The sequence below is a fragment of the Haplochromis burtoni genome, unplaced genomic scaffold, assembly GCF_018398535.1.
Source record: "Haplochromis burtoni strain Fernald_Lab_line unplaced genomic scaffold, NCSU_Asbu1 Contig_57, whole genome shotgun sequence".
In the NCBI taxonomy this organism is placed as follows: Eukaryota; Metazoa; Chordata; class Actinopteri; order Cichliformes; family Cichlidae; genus Haplochromis; species Haplochromis burtoni.
In genome coordinates this window covers 1,358,481-1,383,737 of record NW_024582418.1, presented here as the reverse complement: position 1 = coordinate 1,383,737, position 25,257 = coordinate 1,358,481, and the positions used below count along the sequence as shown (strand labels likewise).

Below are 25,257 nucleotides of genomic sequence, written 5' to 3'. Positions count from 1 at the left end.
CATCCTGCTTTTTAATGACAGAATATCAGGCGCAGCTGTTATTTAACTGAAAGTGAATTGATTGATTCCAGCCCATAATGTGGCTGGACATAAAGGTTAGCATAGCTCCACAGCAGACACTTCCTGTGCTCTCAGTGTCAAACTTCCTGCTTCACCACACAGTCAGAGGCGGTCTGCCAAGCCACCGTCAGCTGCACTTCAATACTCTCCCTCATGTCTCCGCTTTCCATCCAACTACAGCAACAGAGCAGCGTCTTAAGGAGACACCTTGGCTTATTCTCATGTACTCAGCTGTTTTTCTTTACCAGAATTGAGTCTCCAGTGAGGGGAAAAAACACGTCTGGGTAGTTACCTCAGTTAACCATATAAAAGGCCACTGTTTCCCTTAACGGAGACTGTTGCAACTGGCTAATCCATCAAAGAAATGCCTATTCTGTTAAATCATCACTCACCCAAACAAAGCAAACACAGATTTAAACACAGTCATTGCAGGTGATGGGACTGATAAATGACTGAGAATGAAGCAAGCATTCAAAAAACAAACATCCCTCTATATCTCCTCGAAACATTCTGAAACACAAGAACATTAACCTTTAAGAGATCAACAGCAAAATCCTTCCATGTTTTCTAGCCCTGCTTAAATGCATCCCTAGCAATAGCATGGTGATTTACATTACAATACTTTAGCATGCAGTGTGTATTAGTGTATTTTTACTCATTCTGCACAGATCCTGCTAAAATTAAACAGTCTTAAAGCTTTGAATCCAGAGATTAAGTATTAAGTATCCTTCAGTGTGTGAATTTTTTGGAAATGCACAGGTTATTTTTTTTGCTATGCACCAACACTATGTCTAAGATGTTTTCCCATTACATCATGTTGCAGTGTTTAGTCACTGCAGCATCAGCAGTTTGGGCTGCAACTGTAGTAAATCTCCAAAATAATCTAGGAAAATGCATCTTTAAAGGAACAGAGTCACATTTTTGTTCTTATACCTCCCTATAGAACAGAGGCTGTCTGCACTGTTTCATACCAGACACGTTTTCATTAGTCAGGTGTTTGTGGGTGAGTTCTGTTATGACAAAGCAAAGATAACCGTTTCCCTGTTTCCACTCCGTACTAAGCTAAGTCGGTGCTGGTTGTAGCTTGATCTTAAACTAACAGATATGAGAGAGCTATCAATCTTTTTGTCTAGCTCGTAACAGCAAGTGGATGACTATATGCCAAAATTGCCACAGGCTTCTACCTGAAATGCTGATGTATTTGTTGTGGCATGTCAAATTTTAAATTAACTTAAGTGTCACATTTCTATATATTTATATATATATATATATAAGTGCTTAAGTGCTGCTCTAATATACTGTAATAAGAGTTTGAAAAGGTTACACACCATCTCTGTAGTCTTCACAACCACAGCAGGCACTCTTGTTGTGTCTCGGGCATATTCAGCCCTATCAGATTCACAGTCTGAGCAGAGTTGTGTCTCAGTATTTCCTCTTTGTTACCATTGACATCACAACCACACCTAAAGCATGTACTATAAAGCAAGTTCAACGTACCCAAGATATATTTTCCTTATCTTTGGAAACATTCATTCGTTCATTTATACTTCTTTTGTCAGGCTGAATGGTAACACAACTCAGTAAGTCAACCCAGGGTTGGTGGGTTGGCTGAGGTATCAGCACTTATATATGTAAGGGGAATATGTTGGCAGTGCATCACCAATACAAACATGGATAAGTCTATAGGTTGCAGAGTGGGGTTTTTTTTTTCAGTTGTAAAAATGTAATATGACAAAATAAAGGCAGGTGTTGGTGTAAAGCAGCAGCATATAAATCTACTACACAGCAGCCTAGTGCACAAAAAGTGTGGTATTAATGTGATAATACGGCTTGCAGTCTATATTGCTTTGAGAAGACTGGAAGAGTAATATATAAAAAGTGAATAATATTTAAAGAAAGGAAGGAAAACTGTAAGAAGTGGATGTGTCAGCTGATAGACTTATCACCATTATGATCCCACCATCCCACACAATTGCATAGTTGATAAAAATATTCCTGTGGCATGTAAGACAGTCTGAACTTAGTTCAACACCACCAGACTTGCACGTGAAAAAATAAAGAGGAACTGTTGAAGAGCGAATACAAAAATGGAAATCAAACCGCTACGTAGGCTTACCTACAAAATGTATATAAACTAAACACGTAGCAAGCCTTAGGTTCTTTGTTTTAGGATAATATTGCTTTTTAAGCCTTTTACAACTATGAAATTGCTTTAAACAAGAGACAGGAGAATAAAGATGCTTATTGGACCAAGACAAAGAATTTTGAAGGTGTTTAACTTCCCTGTGTCTATGGACACAGGGAAGTCTCAATAGAGTTCAGGAAGGAATGTCATTGGGTTCAAATGCGTATTGATTTTTTTGCATCTCAACACACAACCTCAAATATGGTATTAATATAGATGCAAACATCAAAAACTGTTATTAGACTCATTAGGCTGAAGAGAAGAGAAGAGAAGAGAAGAGAAGAGAAGAGAAGAGAAGAGAAGAGAAGAGAAGAGAAGAGAAGAGAAGAGAAGAGAAGAGACTCATCCTTTGCTGTATGTCACAGTCACATGAGTGTTAGTGGAACTTGCCTGCAGGCCACTCAGTCACTTTAGATGTTTTGTGATCACACATCAGACCGCATATGACTCATATAGTGTAGGTTAAACAGAGATGACACAATTGTGTCACTTAAATGCTTCAATAGTGTGAAACATCGGAAAATATGCAACAGCTAATGCTTATTTGAAGAAACACTTTAACTTGTACATCTGTTAAGTTAAAATAATTATCCCATGATTGATATGCAGTTGGGAAAAATGTAGAGTACCAGAATGAATAGACACAGTGACATTGAAATGGAGGAATACTAATCAAGCTTTGGAATTTAACCACTCTGGCATTTCCTGACCACATAAATCATTGTTTCATTTGTGACTGTGCCTGTTTATAGCATTGGCTGGTTACATTAATGGCACATGAAGCACATGGTCATGAATTTCAGTACTGGACGGACACAGTGGTGCCAGAATCACATGCTTTACACAGGAAACCGAGCAGAGCACAAAAAACAAGTTTTTTGGTTTTACTACTACCCGCACATGCTACACAAATGCATCTGAACAGTGGTGCATTTCTTTTCACATCATAGCCTTCATAGAAGGAAATGGTATGATGTTTCTTAGAACATGTCTTTTCCGAGTTATTTTAGGAGATGACAGAAGTGGAAGCTCCTCGCTTCCTAACTGACGCTGGGTTCGGCCCACTGCGCACTGTGGAATGAAAAGAACTCTGAGCTAATACTAGTTCTGTGATGAGGCACATGAATGAAATACAACCGGGGGCGATATGAGCACACTCACGAGGCTGCCCTCTGTTGTGCAATGACCAAAACGATTTTAATGAAACCCGGACATAAAGTAGAACAAAACTTTCTACACAGTGCTGCTCTTTTTGAAGGTTGTAATCCAGAGAAGTAACAGGTTCAGTCCAAAATAAGGTTACACAGGAACACCACATATTTACACACAGCTACCTTATTAGGCCGCTTAATAGACAAAGCTTGAAAAGGTCAAATCAAAGAAGATGTGATGGCACTGACGTGAAAGTATTGGATTTTTTTCCAAGTTTCAGGATCCCAAAAAGCACCACTTCTAGTCATCCTCACTCACGCAGTCAAGTAACTTTCAGCAAGATACTAAAGGTCAAGACACATAATCCTAACCCTGAGCCCCCACAATGTATCCAAACATTATCCCAGTAGCTGATACAGGCGCTCTTGCAGCATAGGTAAATGTAAAGTGCTCTAAACTGTCCTCAGTTAAAAGTAATTACAAGAATACAGTCCATTTCCCCAGTTAAGGATACTTGACTTCACTGCAGATTTCAAGAGGCTCTACTTATGAGCAATAAAGCCTGCTTCTTACTGAGGATGGAACAAAGCTCAATGAGTGCTTGCATGGTAATGGTTTCAGTTTAAAAGCATCTCTAATAATCTTAAATTAACAAAACTTCCTAATGGAAGAAACAAATCTCTATAGGTGCCATAGTTCCAGGAACAACACGACAACATCATCCCCTCTAAAAGAGACATTTAAAACCTTTTTTTTTTTTTTTGGTAATAAAATAAGTCATTGAGATCCCGGATACTTACAGCCTACTCTATTCTTTTGTCCTTCTAGACATTGCTTTGATGAAATGCACAGTTCACACTGGATCATCATCCCTGGAGCTACTGGTGCACTAATGCTCTGAATACATTATGCAATTAAGTAAATAAAGTGAGAGAGGTCTGGGACAAACCAGGAGGTTTGGTGAATTAATACACTGAGGATATAAGAAATAAGAAGTGGCTACATATTGACAAATGCACAAATAGCATTTCAGTAGTGCTTCAGTACGGAAAACTGAATTCAAGTCAATTTCACACCATTCAGAACGAAATGTATACTTGGTTAATTTACAAGTGTTCCTTTTAGTGTCAAGTGTCCCGAACTATACCAGCATGTTTGCCGACTCCCCATATCTGAAAAAAGTTATCTACCCAGGCACCAAAACGTAAAGTTTTTTGAACAACAGTAACAGGTGAGATATTACACAATATCAAGAAAAGCTACACAGTGGAAAGAAAGAAAAAGTCAACTGATTTAAACTACTGATAAAGCCATGCAAGTCAGACTGGAGCTAAGAAATGTCAGATAAAGTGGCTGCTAAACTGTGAAGGTGACTCTCCAGGCCTTGCAGAGAAGGGAAGCAGTACTGTGTTCCCCATTTGATTAATGTGTTGTCGCCATTCCTCCATTCAAAGTAAGTAGCCTTATAAACTAAACGTTTACAGTACTAGCTCGGGTTTATGAATCTGTCTGTGTAAGTGCATGCAGAGATACTGCTTGCCAAACAGGTTGTGGACGCACACAAACTCGCGTTATACGCTTTCAGCCTAATATCTCTTCTGTGCAGCTGTAGTCAAGTGCATTTTTGTATGTGTGTGTGTGTTGCCACAAGTGGCCCCTGCTTTTTACAAGGCTCTTTGAAAATAAAACCCAACATTGCAGCCCGTCCCCGCACGCCTGTAGCTCTCTTTACAATTGCGCAACACGAAACGCATGCCTTATGTGTAGCTTAACTGTAAGAGAGACGAGCTACATCTTCATGATCTATGAAAAATCGGAAGTTTTAACAGAAACCAACACTGAGCACTATTTGTGGGTGGAATGAAGAAGGAAAAAAACCCTGGCCTGTGCCCAAAGTCCCAGCCAGATCCCCACAAGTGCCTTAAAGTCGTATTTTAAGCGTGTAAACTACTCTTCTGATCTTGAAATAAACAGTTGTTTCCATCTCTGCTCAAATCATTCCCAGCTACTTTCGGAAAGATGACAATTCTCCTTCTTTCTGCTTGTACAGCGAACTCGTCTGTCACGGTTTCCGCTTAAGTGAAGCTTTTTATTTTCTCCACACAATCACACAAAAGCAAAACTTCAACGAAATTTAAGACAATGTTTGCTTAACTTACCTCTGCAAGACCGAATTGCTGTCCACGGCCGATGTAATCTTCCATCGACCGTCAACACACTATGGTTGATGTTGAGGACCGCTACGCAGCCAATCCTGAAGTCTGCAGAGGGCTGGCAGGCAGACAGACAGCCCTGCCACACTCGCCTCATCCAGAGCCTTGTGCACAGTGGGTTGAGCAAAGACTGCTGAAGGAGAGCTACATGAGGAAGTAGTTTCATGATCACAGTGACTGTGTGGAAAATGTAGTTTAGCTAAATGAGACCATAAATAATATTTATACTTTCTATAGACAACACAAGACATTTAGTCATAAAACACTGTAATAACTTCGGTAGTGTTACCAGTAAATATTAAGATGTAGGTGTGTGTCTAGAGGGGAAGGTATGTGGTGGCACTGGCCAGACCTGAAAAAGGATTGTAGGTGCAGCTAACTGCCAAAATACTGTAAAGAGAATGGCAGGTAACAAATATGCATTTGTATTTTAGGTGTTTTAAGCTTTACATATTTTATTTTTTAGAAGAATCAGTACTATTATGCTACTTCAGTAGAATTTTGACATATTCTTCAATGGCTAAATACTTTGTTTGCCACTTTGGAAACAGCTATTCTTTACAAAATGATAAATGATATGTAACCCTTTTCATGTCTTAGCATTGATCTGGCTGCACAGGCCTGCAAATGATGCACACAATAATATGCAGTGTTTCCATGCTTTCTAAAATCCCTGATCAAACATTTTGTTTTCCTGTCGGGTTCTCCTGCCTTGTTCTTGGTCCCCCCCTTGTCTTCCTATTCAAAAGCTCCTGGAAGCAGCCCCTTAGCTATTCAACCAGGTAACAAATGAAAGCAACTGTACTTAATAACAGCTTTTTCAAGAAGTCACAATCATCTGTTCACACAATAATGTACACGCTGGATGTCTGTGGGATACATCAGGAAAACTTTGGGGTGCAGTATCTTGCCTCAAGAACAATTTTTGGATTGAAAGAGCCAGGGATCAAACCACTGACCTTCTGACTGGTAGATAACCACCTCTCCTCTTAAACTGACTGAGCAAATCTAACCTCTTCTAGAAGCAAGTCTTTCAGCTTGGCAGCCCTCTTGGAACACCTCCAAGTAATTACTTGTTCATCATTACCTAAATGAACTTCAATTTTAGTGATCACTTGAACATAAACGGTATAAAGAACTGCCAGGGAAACACTAAAAAATGCTTTATGGTTAAAAGCTTTTCTCCCCACAAATGTCATTTCTACCCCCATCTTTTACATCTACATAGACCTAAAATGATCCTGTTCTGTTCATGCCATTTTCATTTTCAGATGACAGTATTTTTCCTCCTTCCTAGGCTCAACTCTTTGAAGGTATGACTCTGGGTTCGGCCAATGCAGCTGTGCCGGCAGGGTCTCTTATCCGGAGTTTTAATAGTGATGCAATGTTTCCAGATGTGGAACAAGAGAGAGAAAAAACAGCATTAGTGTAACCTGAAAAACAGTTATTTTCTCAAAAGACACACAAACACTATATATAAGGGTTTCTGACGTCATTGAATTTGGAAAGAAACACCAAATTCCACTCTCAGAGAGTAGACCGTCAACAGTTTGATTACATAACCCTTTTCCCCCAGCGAGACAAACAGCTGTATCGCGATACTTACTTTTAAAATTAAAAAACCAAAAACAAATCCATGTTTTATCATTCTTTTGCTTGATTTTAACATTTTGAACTATATCTTACTCACATATTATTTTCATATTTGTGCTAAAGTTACACGTCTTTTACACAACATGAGTTCAGAAATGGTTGTGACAATGCAGAAGCCCTTCTTGCACAAAGGACTTAAAGGAAATCCGAGCTGATTGGTGAGTGGGTGGACAAGCATGCTGGACATATCAGAGGTGCAGTTTGTTCTGCCAGAATGCCTCCTCACATCTGACGGACATAAGCTTCACGTGGCCCGCCTTACACGAATAAGACAAGGCTGCCTCCTGGTGGACTAATGTAAACACAAGTTTTCCTAAATAAACAGTTGCCGTGTTTAACCATAAATTACCAGCTCTGTAGTAGAAGTACTACATCACAGTACACGTACAGGGAAAAAGTACAAAAGCATCATTTTCATTTAATAAGCTGTACATTTTAATAACATTTCAAAAACATTAAGATTATATACAACAGTTATTGCAGAGAAATTATGAGTCACAAATTCCTTTGTTAGGTACACCTCACTGTTATCACGTTGGAACCCGAGCCTCAACTCTCGCGGCCCGGTACCAAACCACTCACAGACCGGTACCGGTCCGTGGCCCATGAAGGGAACCGCTGCTCTATTGGATTGAGATCTGGTGACTGTGGAGGCCATTGGAGTACAGTGAAGTTATTGGCATGTTCAAGAAACCAGTGAGTAGACTTCAGTTTTGTGGAATGATGCTGGAAGCAAAGTTCTTTGTGTTACTCATGCATGAGGATGACCTGCCTGGAGCCAAGTGTCGTTCCACCCACTTGACCTCCGTCACTCTCAACTAGGTTTCCCATAGCACTCCTTTTATTGTGGTTACATGAATATGCATAGGTTCATTAACATATGACGTTTCATATAGGTATACATGTGGACAAAGAATACCTTGTCTGTGTGAGGTCAAGATGTGACCCTGTGAAGACTCCCCAAAGCTGGTGCCAGGAGTCTAGCGGTCCATCTGAACAAAAGGCTCTTATACTTAAACAGATATACGTGTGTTTGCTATACCATATATCAGCAAGAGAAGATACGACCTCTCCTAGGAGGTGTGTGATCTATGCCAGAACCCTCTGAAGAGGAGTGAACGCACTCCCCTCTTCATGCTACACAGAGTTGTTACAGACCTTCAAAGCTAAGCATATATAAATATATATTTCTAGGCATAAATGACAATCCAACAATTCAAATCTAACAGAAACCTGCCTCTCACTGGATATTTTCTCTTTTTTTATTTAGACCATTCTCTGTAAACTCCACAAGTGGATGGAGAGTGGGGAAACCCCACTAGATAAGCATTTTATAACATTCTCAGGCCAGCCAGTCTAGCACTGAAACTTCAGCGGATGAGCCTTCTCGTGTATATATGTTGAAATGCATTTGGTTCTTCACATAAGAGTGGCTGATTAATAATTAAATGAACGAGCAGTTGAACAGGTATACCTGACAAAGTGGCCGGTGAGTGTATATGACAAATGTAACAGGTAGAGTTTCTCTGCATTTCCACACAGTTAAAATTTCCAGGTGGAAGAATAATTTATTTGTCCAAACGACTTTGTGTTACAAGCCTACACTCAGATTATATTATTCTTTGGCAATTTAAGAACTGGCTTTGTCTGCACTCTTATTCAGTAAATGTTGCCAATGTACAGAACCTGTATGATCCTGATCATTCCCACTACTCATACCAGGAGTAGGGGTGTGCGGATAGTTGGTAGATACAAACCAAGTTTTCAAAAAAACCAAACAAGTCCTCCTGCAAAAATCTGAGTCTAAAAGCTGACAAGAGTAAAGCTGGCTGGCTGTTCAGATGCTCCTGGTCGACAGACACTGGTTGACCACCTCCAGTAGAGATGCATTCTCCAGAGCTGCTGCCACTCTCTCTTTGTCTGCCAGCTGTTTGTTCACTGTACACACAATGACATAAGCAGTATGATAAATAATGCATTAGATTATACTGGTAAAAATGGTCTAAAATTCCATCTCGCCTCCTTTCTCTCTATGGAGTTTTACCTGCTTCCTCTGAAGCATGAGTCCCAGGAGTGATACAAACATCAATCTGAGAGGAAATAGAAAAAATATACTGCAATTTAGGCCACAACTGAAAATAACAAAACATTAAAGCACATAAAAATTTGACACTGTAAAATATGTTTAAGGTTAAATGTGCATGCCATGTGAAAAAACATGCATAAACATACTTTGAACCTGTCTGGCAGGGAGCGCAGAAGCTTGACTTTGATGGACAGACCAATGAGTGTTGCCATGCTGCAGTGAGGGATGGTGGGCGTGAACTCAATACCCACAGTACTCTCTGCATCATTAACCTGAGGAAGCATACACAAATAATAAACTTCATTCATCAATTTATCTTCCTAACAGCATACTGCATTCATTTTTATCAATGAAATTCACTGTTAATACTTTTGAATGAAATGTTTGTTGTTGGATTCAACTGTCTTTACTAAAGTAATCTGCAAGTGTGTTATAGAGCATCTTTTTATTTCTTTATTCACACTACTACAAACATAGGAAAAATATAAGATAATAGGAAGCAAAAAAACCCATACCTTAACTCGAACTTGCTCCACAACATTGAGCTCTTCCAGTGACAGTGGATGCTCTGGGTCATTGATAGATCTGATCAGATGTAACTTTAGTTAAAGAATTCAAGACGGTATAACACAAATAATAAATATTTTTGTTTCTGCACTACTGTAATCAGTGTACTAATGATATTAAAGTAAAGATCCAACAATATTAAAGAGAAACGCAAAGAACGATATGTCCTGTGAAGCAAGTGTTTGGTAAAAGTGGAACAGAAGAGCTCCCTTGTAACAGGGAGAAACCTCCAGCAGAATCAGGCTTATCAAAGTACAGAGATTGGCCATAACCAGGTGGGAGGAGGGGAAAGAAAGGACAAAAAGACAAACTTTAAGCTGTTTGCATAGGTACATAAGTCCAAGAAATCATTCAACTAATACTAACATCAGCTTAACAATAACTCAATTAAAAACTGTCAAATTGTTCAAATTATATAATAAAATATATTTACAAAAATGAGACAATTTTACATTCCTGAGAATACGAATTGAGCAACCTAAATCATTAACGGTGTTTATAAATTTAATCTACGATGGTTAACTAACCTATTAAAACACAGTTGCACTTCAAAATGTTTAGTTACGCTTTCAATACTAAAAATGTGACTACTGTTACTTGTCGGTAAACCCAGATACAATCGTGCTACTTCTTAAACTGCTGTTAACTCCCTCCATTTCATTATCTAGCTGAATGGCACTGGCATTAGCTTTTAAGTCAGGCAAATAATAGAATACATGAACATCAGTAAAAAAAAATGATGAAGGGCATATCTCTAAAGCGAAAATGCACTCTAAACCACAGTAAAACATGAAAACAGGATATCGAATATTTCTCTGTCGTCGATGGGGTCGTGGACGTCTTCATCCTCTTCGGACGCCGTCTGTACTCTGTCCCCCGACCGCTGAAAAATCACAGGGTTTGCATTCTCCAAGCGCGTCCCCTCGGACATCTTCAGCGCTTACTTTAGTCCGCGTTAAACAGTAAAAAACCTCGTATTTTGTCAGAGCTTGCTGTCTCTACCCGATCCGTACCGGAAACCCAATCGGTAACCGCATGCGCAAATCTTACGTCACTTCCTCTCTTTGCCAACATTGCGACGTTCAGTATATTTAAAAATAAATAAATAAATAAAAAAAAAATATATATATAAAATATTTAAACAATGGATAATCCGTATACAAATACACATTCTTTTAGTAGGATATTCAGTTAACTGCGTGCGTTTTCGGACGTGTAAGCCTATACAAATGTTTAAAAAAATACCATTTAAATTTCCTTTCCTAGTCTTTGCTTATTCTCTTGCTATTTTCAAATTTCCCCAGGCTTCCCATTTTGAAGGCTTAGACTGTACATGGAAATAAATATAATTTTTACTGGCATATGTTTCCCTGTTTGTCCGGCAGATGGCAGATACAGCCCATTTTAGCACTTGACACTAACACAGAATACGCTTTAATAAAAGTGTTATTGCAATAACAATATACTGACCACAATAATCTTAATTTGACAGGAATTTTTACATGAAACGTTATTACTTTATTGTTTTTTATGGGTTTTTTTTTTTTTTTACTATATTTTAGTTTGTGTTTTTTTTTAAACACAAACATATTTGTTTTTCTCGCATTTCTTTTATTTTGTACACAAACACATTTGACCTGTTAGCGGGAAGAAGAGGGATTCTGCTTTTTCATCTGTGCAGAGTAAAAAGTGTATCCTAATTAATTTATGACAAGCCACCAGTGGTAGTTTAGATTGGTGGGTTAGCTATTCCTGATTTTTATGCCATTACCTGTAAGTTCTCGCTTTAGTTTCCTAGAATTTTCTCTCTGTTTGCAAAGTTTGAGTATGATAATGAGAATTTGTAACTGTATTCAAAGCTAAACTGGTATCTACAACTCAATTAAACACAGTAATTTCACCATTTTGATGTTAAGCCCCTACAAACTCACTGCAATGATTATCTTTGAAAAAATGAAAACAAACTGGTTAGAACACAGGTATTACATATTTGTGTCAGCCTTTCAGCCAAACCCCTTTATGGAAGCACTTTATTTAAAGATTAAATTATCATATGGTCTTCATTTCTGTACTACACAACCACCATCACCTACTTCTATCAAGTCAGAATCTTAATGAACTGCTGCAGTCACTGGAAATATGGAGTGCGGTAGATGTGAAGTTTTACTTCAGCCTGATATGTTCACCTTTTTGAGAAAAAATGTGCATATAATGAGACTGCGCACGGCCGCTGACACATGTTTTAATAAAAATGTCATGGATAAGGGCAGCGACAGTTTGAAAGGGCGAAAATATTTTCCTAACTGTGACAATATGGACTAACAACCTTTAGAGTCACAATTCTGGTTTCAGGTGGTAACATGCTATTTATAAATAGTTGTTTCTATGAAATTAGATAGAAAACATGTTCACTGCTAAGTCCAATTTATGCAAGAATTGCATTATCAGCACATATGACTCCAAAACCTCAGTGTCTTGCAACTACATGAAAAAGACTAAACATTTTCATTATAAAAGGCAAAATCTTAATGAGCTTAAAATCATATCAACATTACCAGTCTTAAATATCTCACAAGCTTAATGTCTAATCAGAACACCTGATTAGACAACCTTGAGCATTTGGGGATGAAAAGTTTAGAAGCATGTAGATAAATGAGGCACAAACAGTAAAGTTTAATGTTTCGCATTAATGCAGTGCACTATCAGAATGAGAAGTAAGAGTTTGCTGCTGCATAATGTAGAGAGTCCAGAGAGGTGAGTTTTTCATGGTCTGACATTGTGAATGTGAAAGAAATAATATCCTGTTCTGAAGTCAAAACATTTGTGAAAAATGAACACTGTTTGTCAGACATGGGTTTCTTAAGCTTCTGAATTTAAAGAAGTCTTTTTTAAAATTCTCAACAGTACTGATAATAAAATGGAGCTACCTGTGGAGAGCAGCTTGCTGCTGCCATGCACTGTGTGCATTATGTGATTGTTCCTCATTTGGTCTTTGTGTTCAGAGCATGGTGGGATTCCATATTTATAGAGAACCACTGGTGGTGTTGAGCCCGGAGCAGCACACCTGATGTGCATAATGAGACAAAGCTGCAGACAACCAGTTCACAGCTTGCCATATAAATAGCAGCAAATGTTTGCAATATGAAGAAATATGGGTAGATTATTTTCCTTAATGTCACAATGTATTCCCAAAAATGGATTATGGAGGACTAGCAAATTTTATTGCAAAGAGGTCTTTAGGTTTGACTGTATTTGTAGTTTTTTGAAATACACAGTGCAAAAATTAGGTGCAGAGAAATGGAAAAGCATAGAAGGCTTGAACTTCCCTCTCAAGTCAACTTTTAAATTACGGTAACTAATTTTTTGGCATTAAAATAAAGACTAAAGACAATGTAAATGTGATTTATCCACTTGATGGACAGCAGTCACACCAGAACGCAGGTCAGTGCTTGACATTAGGAGTGTAAATTTCACTCTTGCTATGTGATGTAAGAACAGTAGCAAGAAGCAGACAATCACTAAAGCACGCTGCATGTTAGTGTGATGGTAGTCCATAGGTGCCAGGCAGAGCTTTGTAGACCCATGTCTGTGTATAACAGTTGTCTACTGTCACCTGGGTCCGGGCAAAAAATAGGTTGAATAACCAGAAATGTCAACTGCTATTTTTCATGATTCGGCTACTTGTTAGCTCTGTAGCTTTGCCCCTACAGCTGAGGAGAAAGAAGTCATAACATGCAAAGAAGTTTGTAGTGAAGGAAAAAGATCATCAAAGAATGGAAACTGTCCAGTGCAGCTCTCTGTGCTTCTCCTGTTTTTTTTCCCTCTTGATCTTTGATGTTTTCACACTTCTCCTTGTTAAGGGTGAGCTTTGCTCGTGCTCTCTTTTCTGTTCGAGTCAACTTTGCAACAAGTCATTATTTGACCTGTGCAGGGCATTGCACTGATGGCTTTTTGGAGGTTCAATCCCTCATATCCCTCTCTCTGCATATCCAGGCAGCTACGCAAATCACCAGTGTGGGAATACAAATCCTGGAAAATTTAGAGAGATTTTATCATTTTAATTATTCATTTTTGTAACAGAAATGAAAGCAAAATAAAACAAAAATACTTCCAGGAGAACAAGCCTTGTCTTGCATGCTGTCACTTTTACTTGCGAATTATTAGGATCATGGTTTAAGTTTATAAAGTTAAAGACATCAGTGAAACTGTATCATTTAAATGCTTTAAAAATCTCTGCCACATCAGCATAAAAGCTAATTTTTCCTTACCAAGTTAGTGATTTCCACCTGTACACTGCTGCCATGTCATATTTGTGAACCTGCATTAAAAAAAAGTTGACCAATATTGTGTAAATTCTGATCATTCAAGTTGACATTTATATTGTTTAAGATTTGCTACAGCTTTGTAATTAAGCCCAGAAAGCCATGACCTTTTGTACTATGGGTTTTGGCCACTGGAGTGCATAAAATATATTATACATATTGAGGCCAACTTTGCAGTCTCACAGAGAGTTTCTGTGTCTTGTCAGAAAATGAGATGCCTTTCATCATTTTTGAAATACTGAATTAAATATACAAGGTCAAAGGTAAACTTTTGGAGGAGAAATACAAACTATAGGAACCAGACTTTTTTTTTCTCTTTACAAAAGCTACAACCAGAGTGAACAATGAAGTTTGAACATAAGCTTTTATATGATGTGTTCACTCATGCTAAACCTATGTTTTGTTATTCATTGAATTAAACATGAAATGGCAAAATCAAGATCTTTTAGTTTTAAATTATTTATCTAACTCATGGTTTATACCCCATACTGTGAGATGAGAATGGATGAGACATCGTGCCTCTTTTTAAGTTTCAGGTTGCATTTTCCTCTCAAAGAGGAAAGTATCAGTTCTGACAAATTATTGTTCAGTCTTTTAGAATGATGTATCGTTCCAGTTGAAAAGTTAATAACTATGTGTTTCATAATTGCTGCCTTTTAGAAATGTTCACATTTTCCTTTTCAGGAGTTTGCTCATTGTTTCACATTAATGTGCATATTCAGAGTGACTGCAGCAGTCACAAAGTGACAGCAGAAGATGACTTACTTTGGAAAGCAATTTCGAAGAGTCAGGAAGAATTTCTTTTCTGCTTTTACCTCGCCCTCGGGGGAATTAGGTGAAGGAACCAGCCAAAGAGACTATCAATTGAACAACTATTTATAAAAAAAGGATGTGGCAGAACATTTATTGAAGGCGTAAATTAAACTAGCTCACAATTTTTAAGAGCGGCTTCAGCGTTTTGTGTGTCTCATTTAATATCATCCAGCGACAAAACAGCACCGCATACAGTAAATGTCTTTCATGGGCTGTTTAAGCTGATGTAAGCTCAGCTCTTTAAGCGCAGGTTTAGTGGGACTCTATAGTATGATATGGCTGCTCCTTTGGATCAGTTAATTAATAATTTCGTCATTTTTGTGCAGGGAGGGGAGCAGCACAGGTTTCGGGAGTCTTACAGAGGAAGAGAGAGAGGTGTAAAAGATGAAACAGGTTTATACTTTGGAACAGTCACTTGTCATCTCTTGTAATAGTTTGAGCTACTGGATGTCAAGGGAGCTGATAAAAACCCTCAGGTTCAACCACATAGAGAAGTAAACTCCAGTTCAAAAACATGAAGACTAACCAGTTCAGTTTTAAAGAACAGCTCATCTGTTCAGGGTCCAGTTAAAATGTGTTAAATGTCTTGCAAATGCAAATCCAGCTTCCAAATTTGATCATTTTTTTCAAACCTCTCAGGAGCCAATTTGAATCTCTACTGTTCTCTATATTTCGTCTCCTGACTTCTCACACTAGTAATGAGATAGCAAGCATGCTTTCAGTCACAGCTATATTTGAGTCATTTTTTCCTTAGATATCCTTAATGTTTTTGCAGCAACTTTACATGGAACACCCTCTGGTTTGTTTTCATTTTATTTCATATAGCCTATTGATTTTGTAAAAAATAAAAAGTGGGACAGTGTTCTGTTTGTTTTCATGTTTTGACTTGCATCCCTCTAATAGTGCACTTGTTTCTTTTTCTTCCAGTTTTAGTGTCATTCAGCTTCACAGGGACCAGGTCGTCTCTAAAAGATGTGATCTCCTCCAAGGTGGTATAGGTTTGACACGAGAGTCCTCCTGCTGTGGGGTTCTCCCTCCCCACATCTTTACTCTCTGTGTATTTATCCACCATCACATCAAATCAGGCATCAATGTTTTCTGGCTGTTCACTGACTTGTGGGGAAATGAGCCTTAAATAAGGGATGATCAACATGACAGCTCTCGAAAACTAATATGTAATAGTTTATTTCCACAGATATCTGCCCTCCAGTGCTGGCAACACTAGTCATACATATCAATCACATATGCACACACATATCACTGTGGCTGATAAATAATGTTGATCATTTCATCAAGAATACAGGAGATCATCCAGAAAACCTGGTCTTTAATTAACAATGTCAGTCTCGCGACCCAGATGCACAGCACTCGAAGACAAGTTAACGATTATTTAAGAGGAGCTTTTAAAGGTAATATAGGTTTGATCTTTGGCTCAGTTTAACTATCACTGAAGCAGGAGTGTAAGCAGAGAGCCAGGGTACATATACTGCTCAAGTCAATGAGCCACAGGGGTACATACTGGTTGGAGTGGAGCCAGAGAGATGCAAACAGAAACAGCAAGCGGAGCAAAAACAGGAAACAAAAGGAGAGGGACAACAGAGGAAGAAAGATTGAGGAACAAAGGCTCCTAATGTAAGTGTTCTAATCTAAAAACATCTAGCAACACTGCAGCTTTTAATCTTAGGATGTTTTGTGACTATAATATTTAAATAAAATACACAATATTTGAACATTTGAAGAGTTTTATACAGAAGATAAGGCCTTTGGATGTCAACTGAGCCATTTTATCTTAATCTATTAGTGTAACAACAGTTGATGAGACGTTCCCAGTGCGGGCCAGACAAAAATGAAACATGCTGAGATGTCTTCTTGAAAATGATGAATGCAATGAGTGTATTCTTAATTTTATGGAGCAAACAATGAATTATTGACCAATAAAAATGTTTACGACAAGCACAGGGATTTACACCACTACTTGCTTTTCAACAGCTAGTGGTGCATCACAAAAGAAAGGCTGCAATTATACTTCTGGATACTCTTCCAGGCCTTTAAATGTTCAGTGATCTCATATTGATAGACCTCAAACTAATGTGAATAATGTATTTTATATTTAATTATCATGAAAATGCAATGGAGGAGGAAATTCCAGATTAAACTGTCCCTTGAACTGAATAAATTTAAATAAAAGTTAACAACTTATTCCACACAAAAATGTTTGAAATTAAAATGAAAGAGGCCTTTTTCCCACCAACTGTTCTGTCGGTCCATCCGACAAGTCTAGAATCAATAAAAGCTCATTAAATTCCCACCACAACGCTGAGGTTTGGTGTGGGCTGAGCCCTTGGAGGTCATACATTTCCAGACATAGCAGTTGTCAGTTAATGCCCAACTCATGCTGGCAAGAACAGAGGATGAGCTGGTCCTTTTTTTCTGTGGAAATATTTCTGATGTTGGAGATATAGATCAATGCTTTGACTTTCCCCCATTGCTCTCGTCCCTTGTGTTTTCTCAGACCCACTGCTAAACATTTCAACTGCTCTTGTGTGTGAGATTCACAACACACAAAACTGAAAGATTGCAATATTTTTTGATGTTTCTTGTTCGGTCTGCAGTTATATCTCAGTGCCTTTCGCTTTGGCAGGACTTTTGAATTCTCTCTGCAGGGCAATTTGGTTAGTTTTGTACTGAAAACACCTTTTAAAAAGATATTTAAAGCAGGCTTGCCTCTGCTCTCTTTTGAAAGCCATAACCTCATGTCTCATTACCAAATGAGAGCACATTAAAAAAACGCAATATAATGAATATTACTATATGTGACTGTAAGGTTGTTATGTCAAATATAACATTCAGTTCTCTAGCAAAGGTGGAGAAGAAATATAAAGCTTTTTATGTAAAGGAAGCCAGCTGCTGTGAACTTGTTTATTTTCTAAGCAGTGACAGCAGAGAGGAAGACAAGAACAGAGGCCCTGCAGCCAGTCAGTGAACCTCAGGATAGCTTCACAAGAGGGTGCTGGTTGTTTTTCTCTCTTTCAGTCAGATTTATGTAGGAAAGACTGTGATAAATGTACCTTCTGTCCATAGAGAGAAGAGGGAGAAGCACATAGACAGGACTTCAGAGGGAGACTTCAGTCTGAAAGGATCATAAGATTGTAGTAGAGTGAGTTCAGACAGTGACATATGAGGGTATAGAGGGAGAAATTATTTTGTATTGATTCAGCCTCACACACAAACAGAATAAGCCCAACAAAGTTTCACCAGCAACAAACTGAAACCTTGCCGTGTTTAAATCCTATATTCATTCTCTCATGACACATCAGCTCAATGGTGAGCTCACACCAACCTGAAAACAACCAAAGAACACACGTTAGTTGTTACATGTTGTTACAAATTCACCGGCCACATTACAAATTTCACCTGTTCAACTGCTCTTTAATGTCAGCATGTAATCTGATGACCACATGGCCGCAACTCAATACAATGCAGGATAAAGATATGGTCAAGATGACCTGCTGAAGCTCAAACCAAACATCAGTGAAGAAGAATGGTGATTTTTAAATGACTTTGTGAGATCATTCTTTATAAATCTTAGAGATGGTCGTGTGGGAAATACTTTCTGAAATACTCAGAGGAGCCTCTTTGGCACCAACAATCATACAATATTCAAAGAGAAAATATCCAGTTCTCTAGGTGAAAATATTATTGTTGTAGGAAAAGAGGTCAGAGATAAATGGCTAGACTGTAGCAACCAATGCATGCAGAACAACATCTGAATGCACATCTCATCAAACCTTGAAGCAGATGGGCTACAGCAGCAGAAGACCACACTGAGTGCCACTCCTACCAGCATTGTTTAGATGGCACGTTCTGAGTAATGTTGTCCATCAGAGGCCATCAGAAGCGTACCCATCTTTTGATGCCCGCTTCCAGCATAATACAGTGCCATATCAGAAAGCTAAAATCATCTCAAACTGGTTTTGTCACAATGAGTTTAATCTACTCAGATGGCCTCCACGTCACTAGATCTTAATCCTATAGAACGCCTTGAGATGTGAGGGAACGGGAGATTCACATCATGGATACACAGTCCAGAATATATGCCACAAAAATTACGGCAGTTCTGAAGGCAAAGGGAGGTCCACCCTGCCAACAAAGTGTCTGGTGAGTATAACCTTTTATACACATTTCCACTGAAACCACACTGGTTTGCGTGACAAGTGATCATTTTGCTACTGATGACTCAACCTCACCTTTGCCTTCCTGCTGCTCCGTGAATACTGTTGATCACAGCTTGCCATTACACTGTCTCCCAAACCATCCAAGAGGCACTTTGCGAAATCAATTTGTCTGAAATTCATTGGGAAGACTGCAGTGAGTCAAGTGCTCCTCAAGTGCAAATATAAAAAGCTTATGTCACAGTTCAAGTGGGCAATGACCAATTTGCCTCGCATAACTGCAGCCTTTCTCCAGCACGCAGCATCACTTTGCTGTTGTTTTAAGTCTGGTGGCTGAGATGTACTTTAACAAGAGAAAACAAGACCCTTGATAAATGAAACATTGATGTCATACTGCAGGCATGCATGTTCTTTGATGTGTGTTTTGTGCCATGCAGTTTGGAGAGCATGTATAAGCGGGTCTCATGGTGTTAGGGTAGTAGGATCTCTTTTTTGAGACAAAGTAAAACAATGAAACAATAAAAGACATTGAAGCTTTTGAAAACCCAAAACAACCCCTCTCAATAAATAAATATAACAATAATTGTATTTTTCATTAATGATATATCAACAGACAATAACATTACAAAGGCAAAAAAAAAGCCCAAGTTGGTCTTGATCTGCTGAACACCAGAACAGCTTTAATGCTCCTGATGTACCTCAGTGTTAACTTCTCAAATCTCTGGGAATCTACAGGAAGGTTTAAACACCATTCTTCCCAAAGATATTCCCTCAAATGTTTTGATGATGGTGAATGTTCTGTAATGTGTCCACAACCTCCCATAAGTGTTTGACTGAAGATTGAGATCTGATGACTAAAGGTCACAGCAAATTATTTTCACACTCAAACCTTCTGCCCTGTGAATTAGGGTAATTTCATTCTAGAAAGAACACTCCTATTAATATGCATAGTACGATCAAGTTTATCACTCAGACTGACCTTTCCTCTAAAGAGACAAGGGTCTCTAACTATACCTCTAAAATATCCATGCATAGTATAATAGAGCTGCCTGGTGACCTCATGTAGAGGGGACAAGGGATTCAGGTGTTTTTCCCCATGTGAAACTGTTTATTATTTTGGCTGATTTGCATGAGCTTGCATTTGAAAAAGAAACTTAAACTCATCTGCAATCCAAGTTATGAAGACACTTGGCTGGTTTACTTAATTTCATAAGTATTAAATTTCATTTCATGTTTATTCATTTACAGGATGCAATTTAGTATACAATAATAGATACTGTAAAGCAGTATGGAAGTAGGGCACACCTGAAGAGACCCACACAGAAATATGCTGACAGTGCAAAATGATGACCATGTTCTGTAACACCAAATATAAACAGCCAGTTAATGATAAACTCGCATTAATACAATTTCTAAAGTGGACATGCTCTGCTTGAAACAGCTCGGTAACAACCAACAGCTGTATCTGTTTCTGCCAGCGTCTAACACTCCCGGCCCAGACAACATTTCCTATCCTGTCATTAGAGAAGATTGAGTCTCTGTTGACCTTTTACTGTAATTATGTTCTGTCAGGGCGGCATGTCTGCTGCTCTCAGTCTAATTCATATTTCGCTCAGACTCCCTGCAAAATGGCAAAGAAATAAGGCAGTTGTAAAACTAAGCTTACAATAAGTAATATCTATCTATCTATCTATCTATCTATCTATCTATCTATCTATCTATCTATCTATCTATCTATTGCTCTTTTGTGTGGCCCTCTACTTTTCCAGGGCAGTAGAAGCTTCCAGCTGAGCACCGACCTATTTAACTCCAAAATGAGACGCCGTTTGGAAGGATCTGTTTTTTAAGTATAGCACTGATGCCGTGATTTGATCTATGAGGGCTTTCAGGGTTTACTGGCCTGATAGCCTGGTAGAGGAGAGGCTGAGGAGAGAGCAAACAGGTCAGCACAGAGGGTTTTGGAGGAAAATGACCTCAGTATGGGTCCTACTTTTCTAAGATAACTGAAGATTGGGGCTAAAAAAAAAAAGAAAGAAAAGAAAAACACTTTTTTTCTTTAAAGAGTGTAACCAAAATAAATTATGAATAATTTTAAAGCACTTAAGTAGAATAAATTCCTATGGGGATATATGGGCTGCTATATTTTTGTCATATATAGAAGTATTCTGGGAGTGAACTACTTACTACACTGGCCTTTGGATTTCTAGTCAAATTAGAAAGTTGGCAAAAAAAAAAAAAGATGTTGGCTCGAATATATGATCAATAAAGATTCATTAATATTCTCTGTATAGTGATCTGGGTTGTTTGTACTGAAATCCTTGGCCATATGTGTAGTCTCCTGCACTACTGAACCATAAAAGGAACTGATAGCCATTTAGGCTGCAAGTTCCACATTTTTAACATGAGTCCCATTGTGATTAGAGGCATGTTTTCTAACAGATGTAATTATGGAATAAAGATATTTTTCAAACAGCAAGTGTAAAATATAGTTTTGAAATAATTATTAGGGAGAAACTGGGGAACTCAGATGCATGACATGACAGGAGAGTTAAAATTTAAAAAGACAAACTTTACTTCAGGCAAAAAACGGGTTCATACATGGGTGAACAGTTCAGCCAGGCAAACAAAACCAAAGGGACAAGGTAGAGGCAGAAAGTAGGAGGACAAACAAGGCCAAACACATGGGAACACTAAAACTGGATGGTGACTACGTGATTTTGTACTCTCCCACACAAAAAATACCCAAGGTCACCATCTCACAAAGTGCCTACTTTGTACTTACTGATCAACAGGAAGGTACTGATCAACTCAACACTGGCACATGCAGAGAATAAATAAAGAAATAAAACAAATCCAACTGGGATACATGAAAGTAAAGCATGCAAAGCGAAAGGTTTTGGATGCCAACATAAAAGGAAATTAGTTAAAATATGGTTTGCAGTTGTTAGCATAAAGAGATTATTTGGGCTTTAATAAATCCAGTTCTTTCAGAGTTTAAATAAAACTATTTGGGAATTCAGTAAAGCAACATAATAGCAGAGTGAAGTCCCAGCAATCGTAGAAAGTAAGGCAGAATCTAGATATTGGGAGTGGTGGTGAAGATGAAGCAGTCTGAAACTTGGATGAAGCTCTCTGATTGACCAGGATTAAGTGGGGATGGAAAGGAGGCAGGTCACATGAATGAGAGTCAGAAAGGCAGAATGACGTAGCGCAGAAATATTATAAGCACTGGGAGCAGAGTCTGATTGGCTTGCATTATTTGAGCATGAAAATCATTAGCCCAGTTTACTGTTGAGAGAACTCAGAAGGTTAAAGAGTGTTAAAGTGGAAATGATGCAAAGAACAGAATAGTTGCAGAAATGTCCTTGAATGGAGGCAAGTGAACAGACATTTTCTTTGCTGAACTGAGCTACAGTGTTTTGGTCCTCTTGTAGTATGTAATGTAAGTCAACATGGACAGACTTGATGTCATACCCAAGATTATTAAACCCACGTCACACTATAAGGTTCGTGAAGAAATGATAAGGCTGCTAAAATTAGGGGCTTTGAGGAAGGAGTATTAGGGCTACATTAAGAATCATTTTGTAAATATTAGATGCAGTTGCAATACTATCTTGAAAAAATTCAAAATTGCATATAGCAAAAAAGACTAAATACTACTTTAAGAGAAAAGTCGAAATGTGCAGATTACAGTTGTTTTAAGACAAACTGCCACGGCTGCTATACCCTCTACAAAATGCCTTGTGTATATGAGTTAATGAAACAAATTGATTGGCCGCCTTGTGATACTACATACATGCTCTTTATTGCACGAGGGGGTAACCTTGCATCGATTGACTCTTCCACATTTGTGTGCTTTTCCATCCCACCAGATGCAGTTTCTGCACCATCTTTTTAACACCCTTATAGTCACCACAACAATGTGTTTATGTGCAAAATGAGCAACCATTTCCTTCTGTGTAACTAATACTGAATCTGAAGAACGATTTCACTGAGGTTATGGGCAGGTTGTCTTAAAACAACCGTTTGTTGTTTAAATGTATTTCAACTTTATTCTCAAAATAGATTTAATCTAGAAATTTCAACTTGATTCTCAGAATGATCAATATTTATTTTGTCCTTATGTGGCCATAATACTCCATTGTAGGATTTCATTACTGGGAGCAAGTGTTTTATTTACACTTTATTAGTGTCATGGGTTCAGGCAAATTAATTGATCCCAGTTTTCCTTTTCAGTTTAACTTATTAACTACACTAAAAATCTGCACATGTTTACACCCACTCTTATAAAAGACGCTGTTTCCGGACAATTTGGACAGGGTGTTTTTCCACGCTGAAACCAGTGAGGCGAGGGACCGCTGTCTGATCCAGTAGAGAAAGTCAGTTTCAAGGAGCTTCTCGCAGCAGGAACAGCCACACTTGGACAAGCCAATTGTGCAGCAAACCCCAGAGACTCTTTTAAAAAAAAAACACTGCTGTTTAAGTTGAAATTTTATATTTAACTCCTAAAGAGTTTATGTCATTCAGGATTCGGTCCTGTGCAAGGTGAATCCTGCCTTTTGCCCTATGAGAAGATGAAGCTCTAGCCACCTCATCATCCTGAATCGGATATATGGTTAAGAAAATGGAAGGACAGTATGATGTTTTGGGGATGTTATTTTAATTGTGAATAAATACTTCTGGACCCTCTGTATTTATTGGTTCACATTCTTTGTTGTCATCGTCTGAATCATTTTTAAACTCACTGCACTTTAAGCTCTCCCCCCCCCCATCTTAGTTATAAAAGGAGAAAAACAATGAAAAAAGGGAGAGAAATATTCAAATACTCATAAGTGAAGAATATCATTCACAGACCACATTCTGACAGGCAAAACAATCACAAAATAAGAGCAAAAAGTGGAGGATCTAAACAAGAATAACTGAATAAAACAGGAATGATAAGAAATATTAGAGAGCAGAGAGAAGAGGACCATGCAAGTTTGCAGCAAAGTCTGCAGTTTACAGAAAAATATGTGTCCAAAAAATAACTGTCAACTCTGGATACTGACTCAGTTAAAAGTATTTTGTTCAGAGTCCAGTCTGAGTTTTGAGAGCTCTGAGGATTTGCATTGCTTGGTACACTCACAGACACACACATTTGTAGGCTACTTGACTTGTGCATTCAAATTTTAACTTAACAGTATCCCAAAGAGCTAATATTTGATATTGCAGCCCATAAATACTTTGAAAATTTCCTCCCAAACTCTGTCGGTTCTTTAAAAAAACTAAGTGTTAACAATGTATCTATTTTTTTTGACGCATTTTTAGTTCATCAGTACTGTGACTTGAAATGCACATGCTACCTTAACTTAATCGATTTTTATGTCTGCATGGAGATTAGCCGTATATATTCTCTGCAATCTGTGTGCAATCAAGGAAATCTGATTAACAGTTCCAAAGCATTTTTTTCAATTTAAGATAATGTAGAGCCTTGTTTGAGGGCTGCAAGTCATCTGTGCCTTTAATTTACATTACTAGGCTTTTAAATTACTCTGATGACAGATCATACAACTTATTTAATAAACACCACTGATATTTTGGGGTACTGGTGGATTTTGGAAACCTCAGCCTACGCTGCTGAGCATTAATCATTATCTGATCATCAGCACATGTTTTTCCCCTTCAGCCTACAGGTAGTAACTCTTAAGCATCTTTTGTTTTCAGGTGGCATTCACTGCCAGATTGATGAGGTTCCATGGATTCAGTCTGAGAGGGGAGATCTCTATTAAGATAGGCTGAGACTGCAGGCTTTAGGAGATGAGGAGCCTCCCTCTGTCCTCAATTATGGAAAGCAATTCAAACCAGGCTGAAGCAGGGCAGAGAGGAAGACGAGCACAACACCAGCTGAATATAACTCCTGAGAGACTGTTCTGCTTCACAGAGCACTGTTCTGTATTTATGGCCTCTTTTGTCCTATTTATGGACTCTATTAGAACAAAGGGCCGGCTGTTTTGTTTTATTTATTTTGTCTGTGTTTACGAGGGAGGTTTGCCAT

The 25,257-nt window shown here is 38.2% G+C and overlaps 2 protein-coding genes across 3 annotated transcripts in view; both read right to left on the bottom strand.

Annotated features, from left to right (window-relative positions):
• wipf1b (WAS/WASL interacting protein family, member 1b) overlaps positions 1-5,724 on the bottom strand; it is a 26,071-nt gene extending 20,347 nt beyond the window's left edge. For both annotated transcript variants that reach the window (XM_005922454.3, XM_005922456.3), the window contains exon 1: positions 5,557-5,724. The gene's annotated coding sequence lies outside the window, so the exon portion shown is untranslated. The remainder of the gene's footprint in view (positions 1-5,556) is intronic.
• Positions 5,725-7,674: 1,950 nt separating this feature from the next.
• On the bottom strand, positions 7,675-10,972 carry ciao2b (cytosolic iron-sulfur assembly component 2B). The gene is made up of 5 exons (XM_005922453.2): positions 10,721-10,972; positions 9,865-9,944; positions 9,496-9,621; positions 9,308-9,353; positions 7,675-9,201 (listed from the first exon to the last, which is right to left on the bottom strand). Exons 1-5 carry the CDS (start codon positions 10,845-10,847, stop codon positions 9,101-9,103), a joined length of 480 nt encoding a protein of 159 aa, XP_005922515.1. The 5' UTR covers positions 10,848-10,972; the 3' UTR covers positions 7,675-9,100.
• Positions 10,973-25,257: the final 14,285 nt, after the last annotated feature.

Coding starts and splice junctions, on each gene's coding strand:
- ciao2b (XM_005922453.2), bottom strand. CDS start 10,847: ATGTCCGAGGGGACGCGCTTGGAGAATGCAAACCCTGTGATTTTTCAG. Junction 9,945..10,720: donor CGACGACAGAGAAATATTCG/ATATCCTGTTTT, acceptor AACTAAAGTTAC/ATCTGATCAGATCTATCAAT. Junction 9,202..9,307: donor TCATGCTTCAGAGGAAGCAG/GTAAAACTCCAT, acceptor TTGTGTGTACAG/TGAACAAACAGCTGGCAGAC.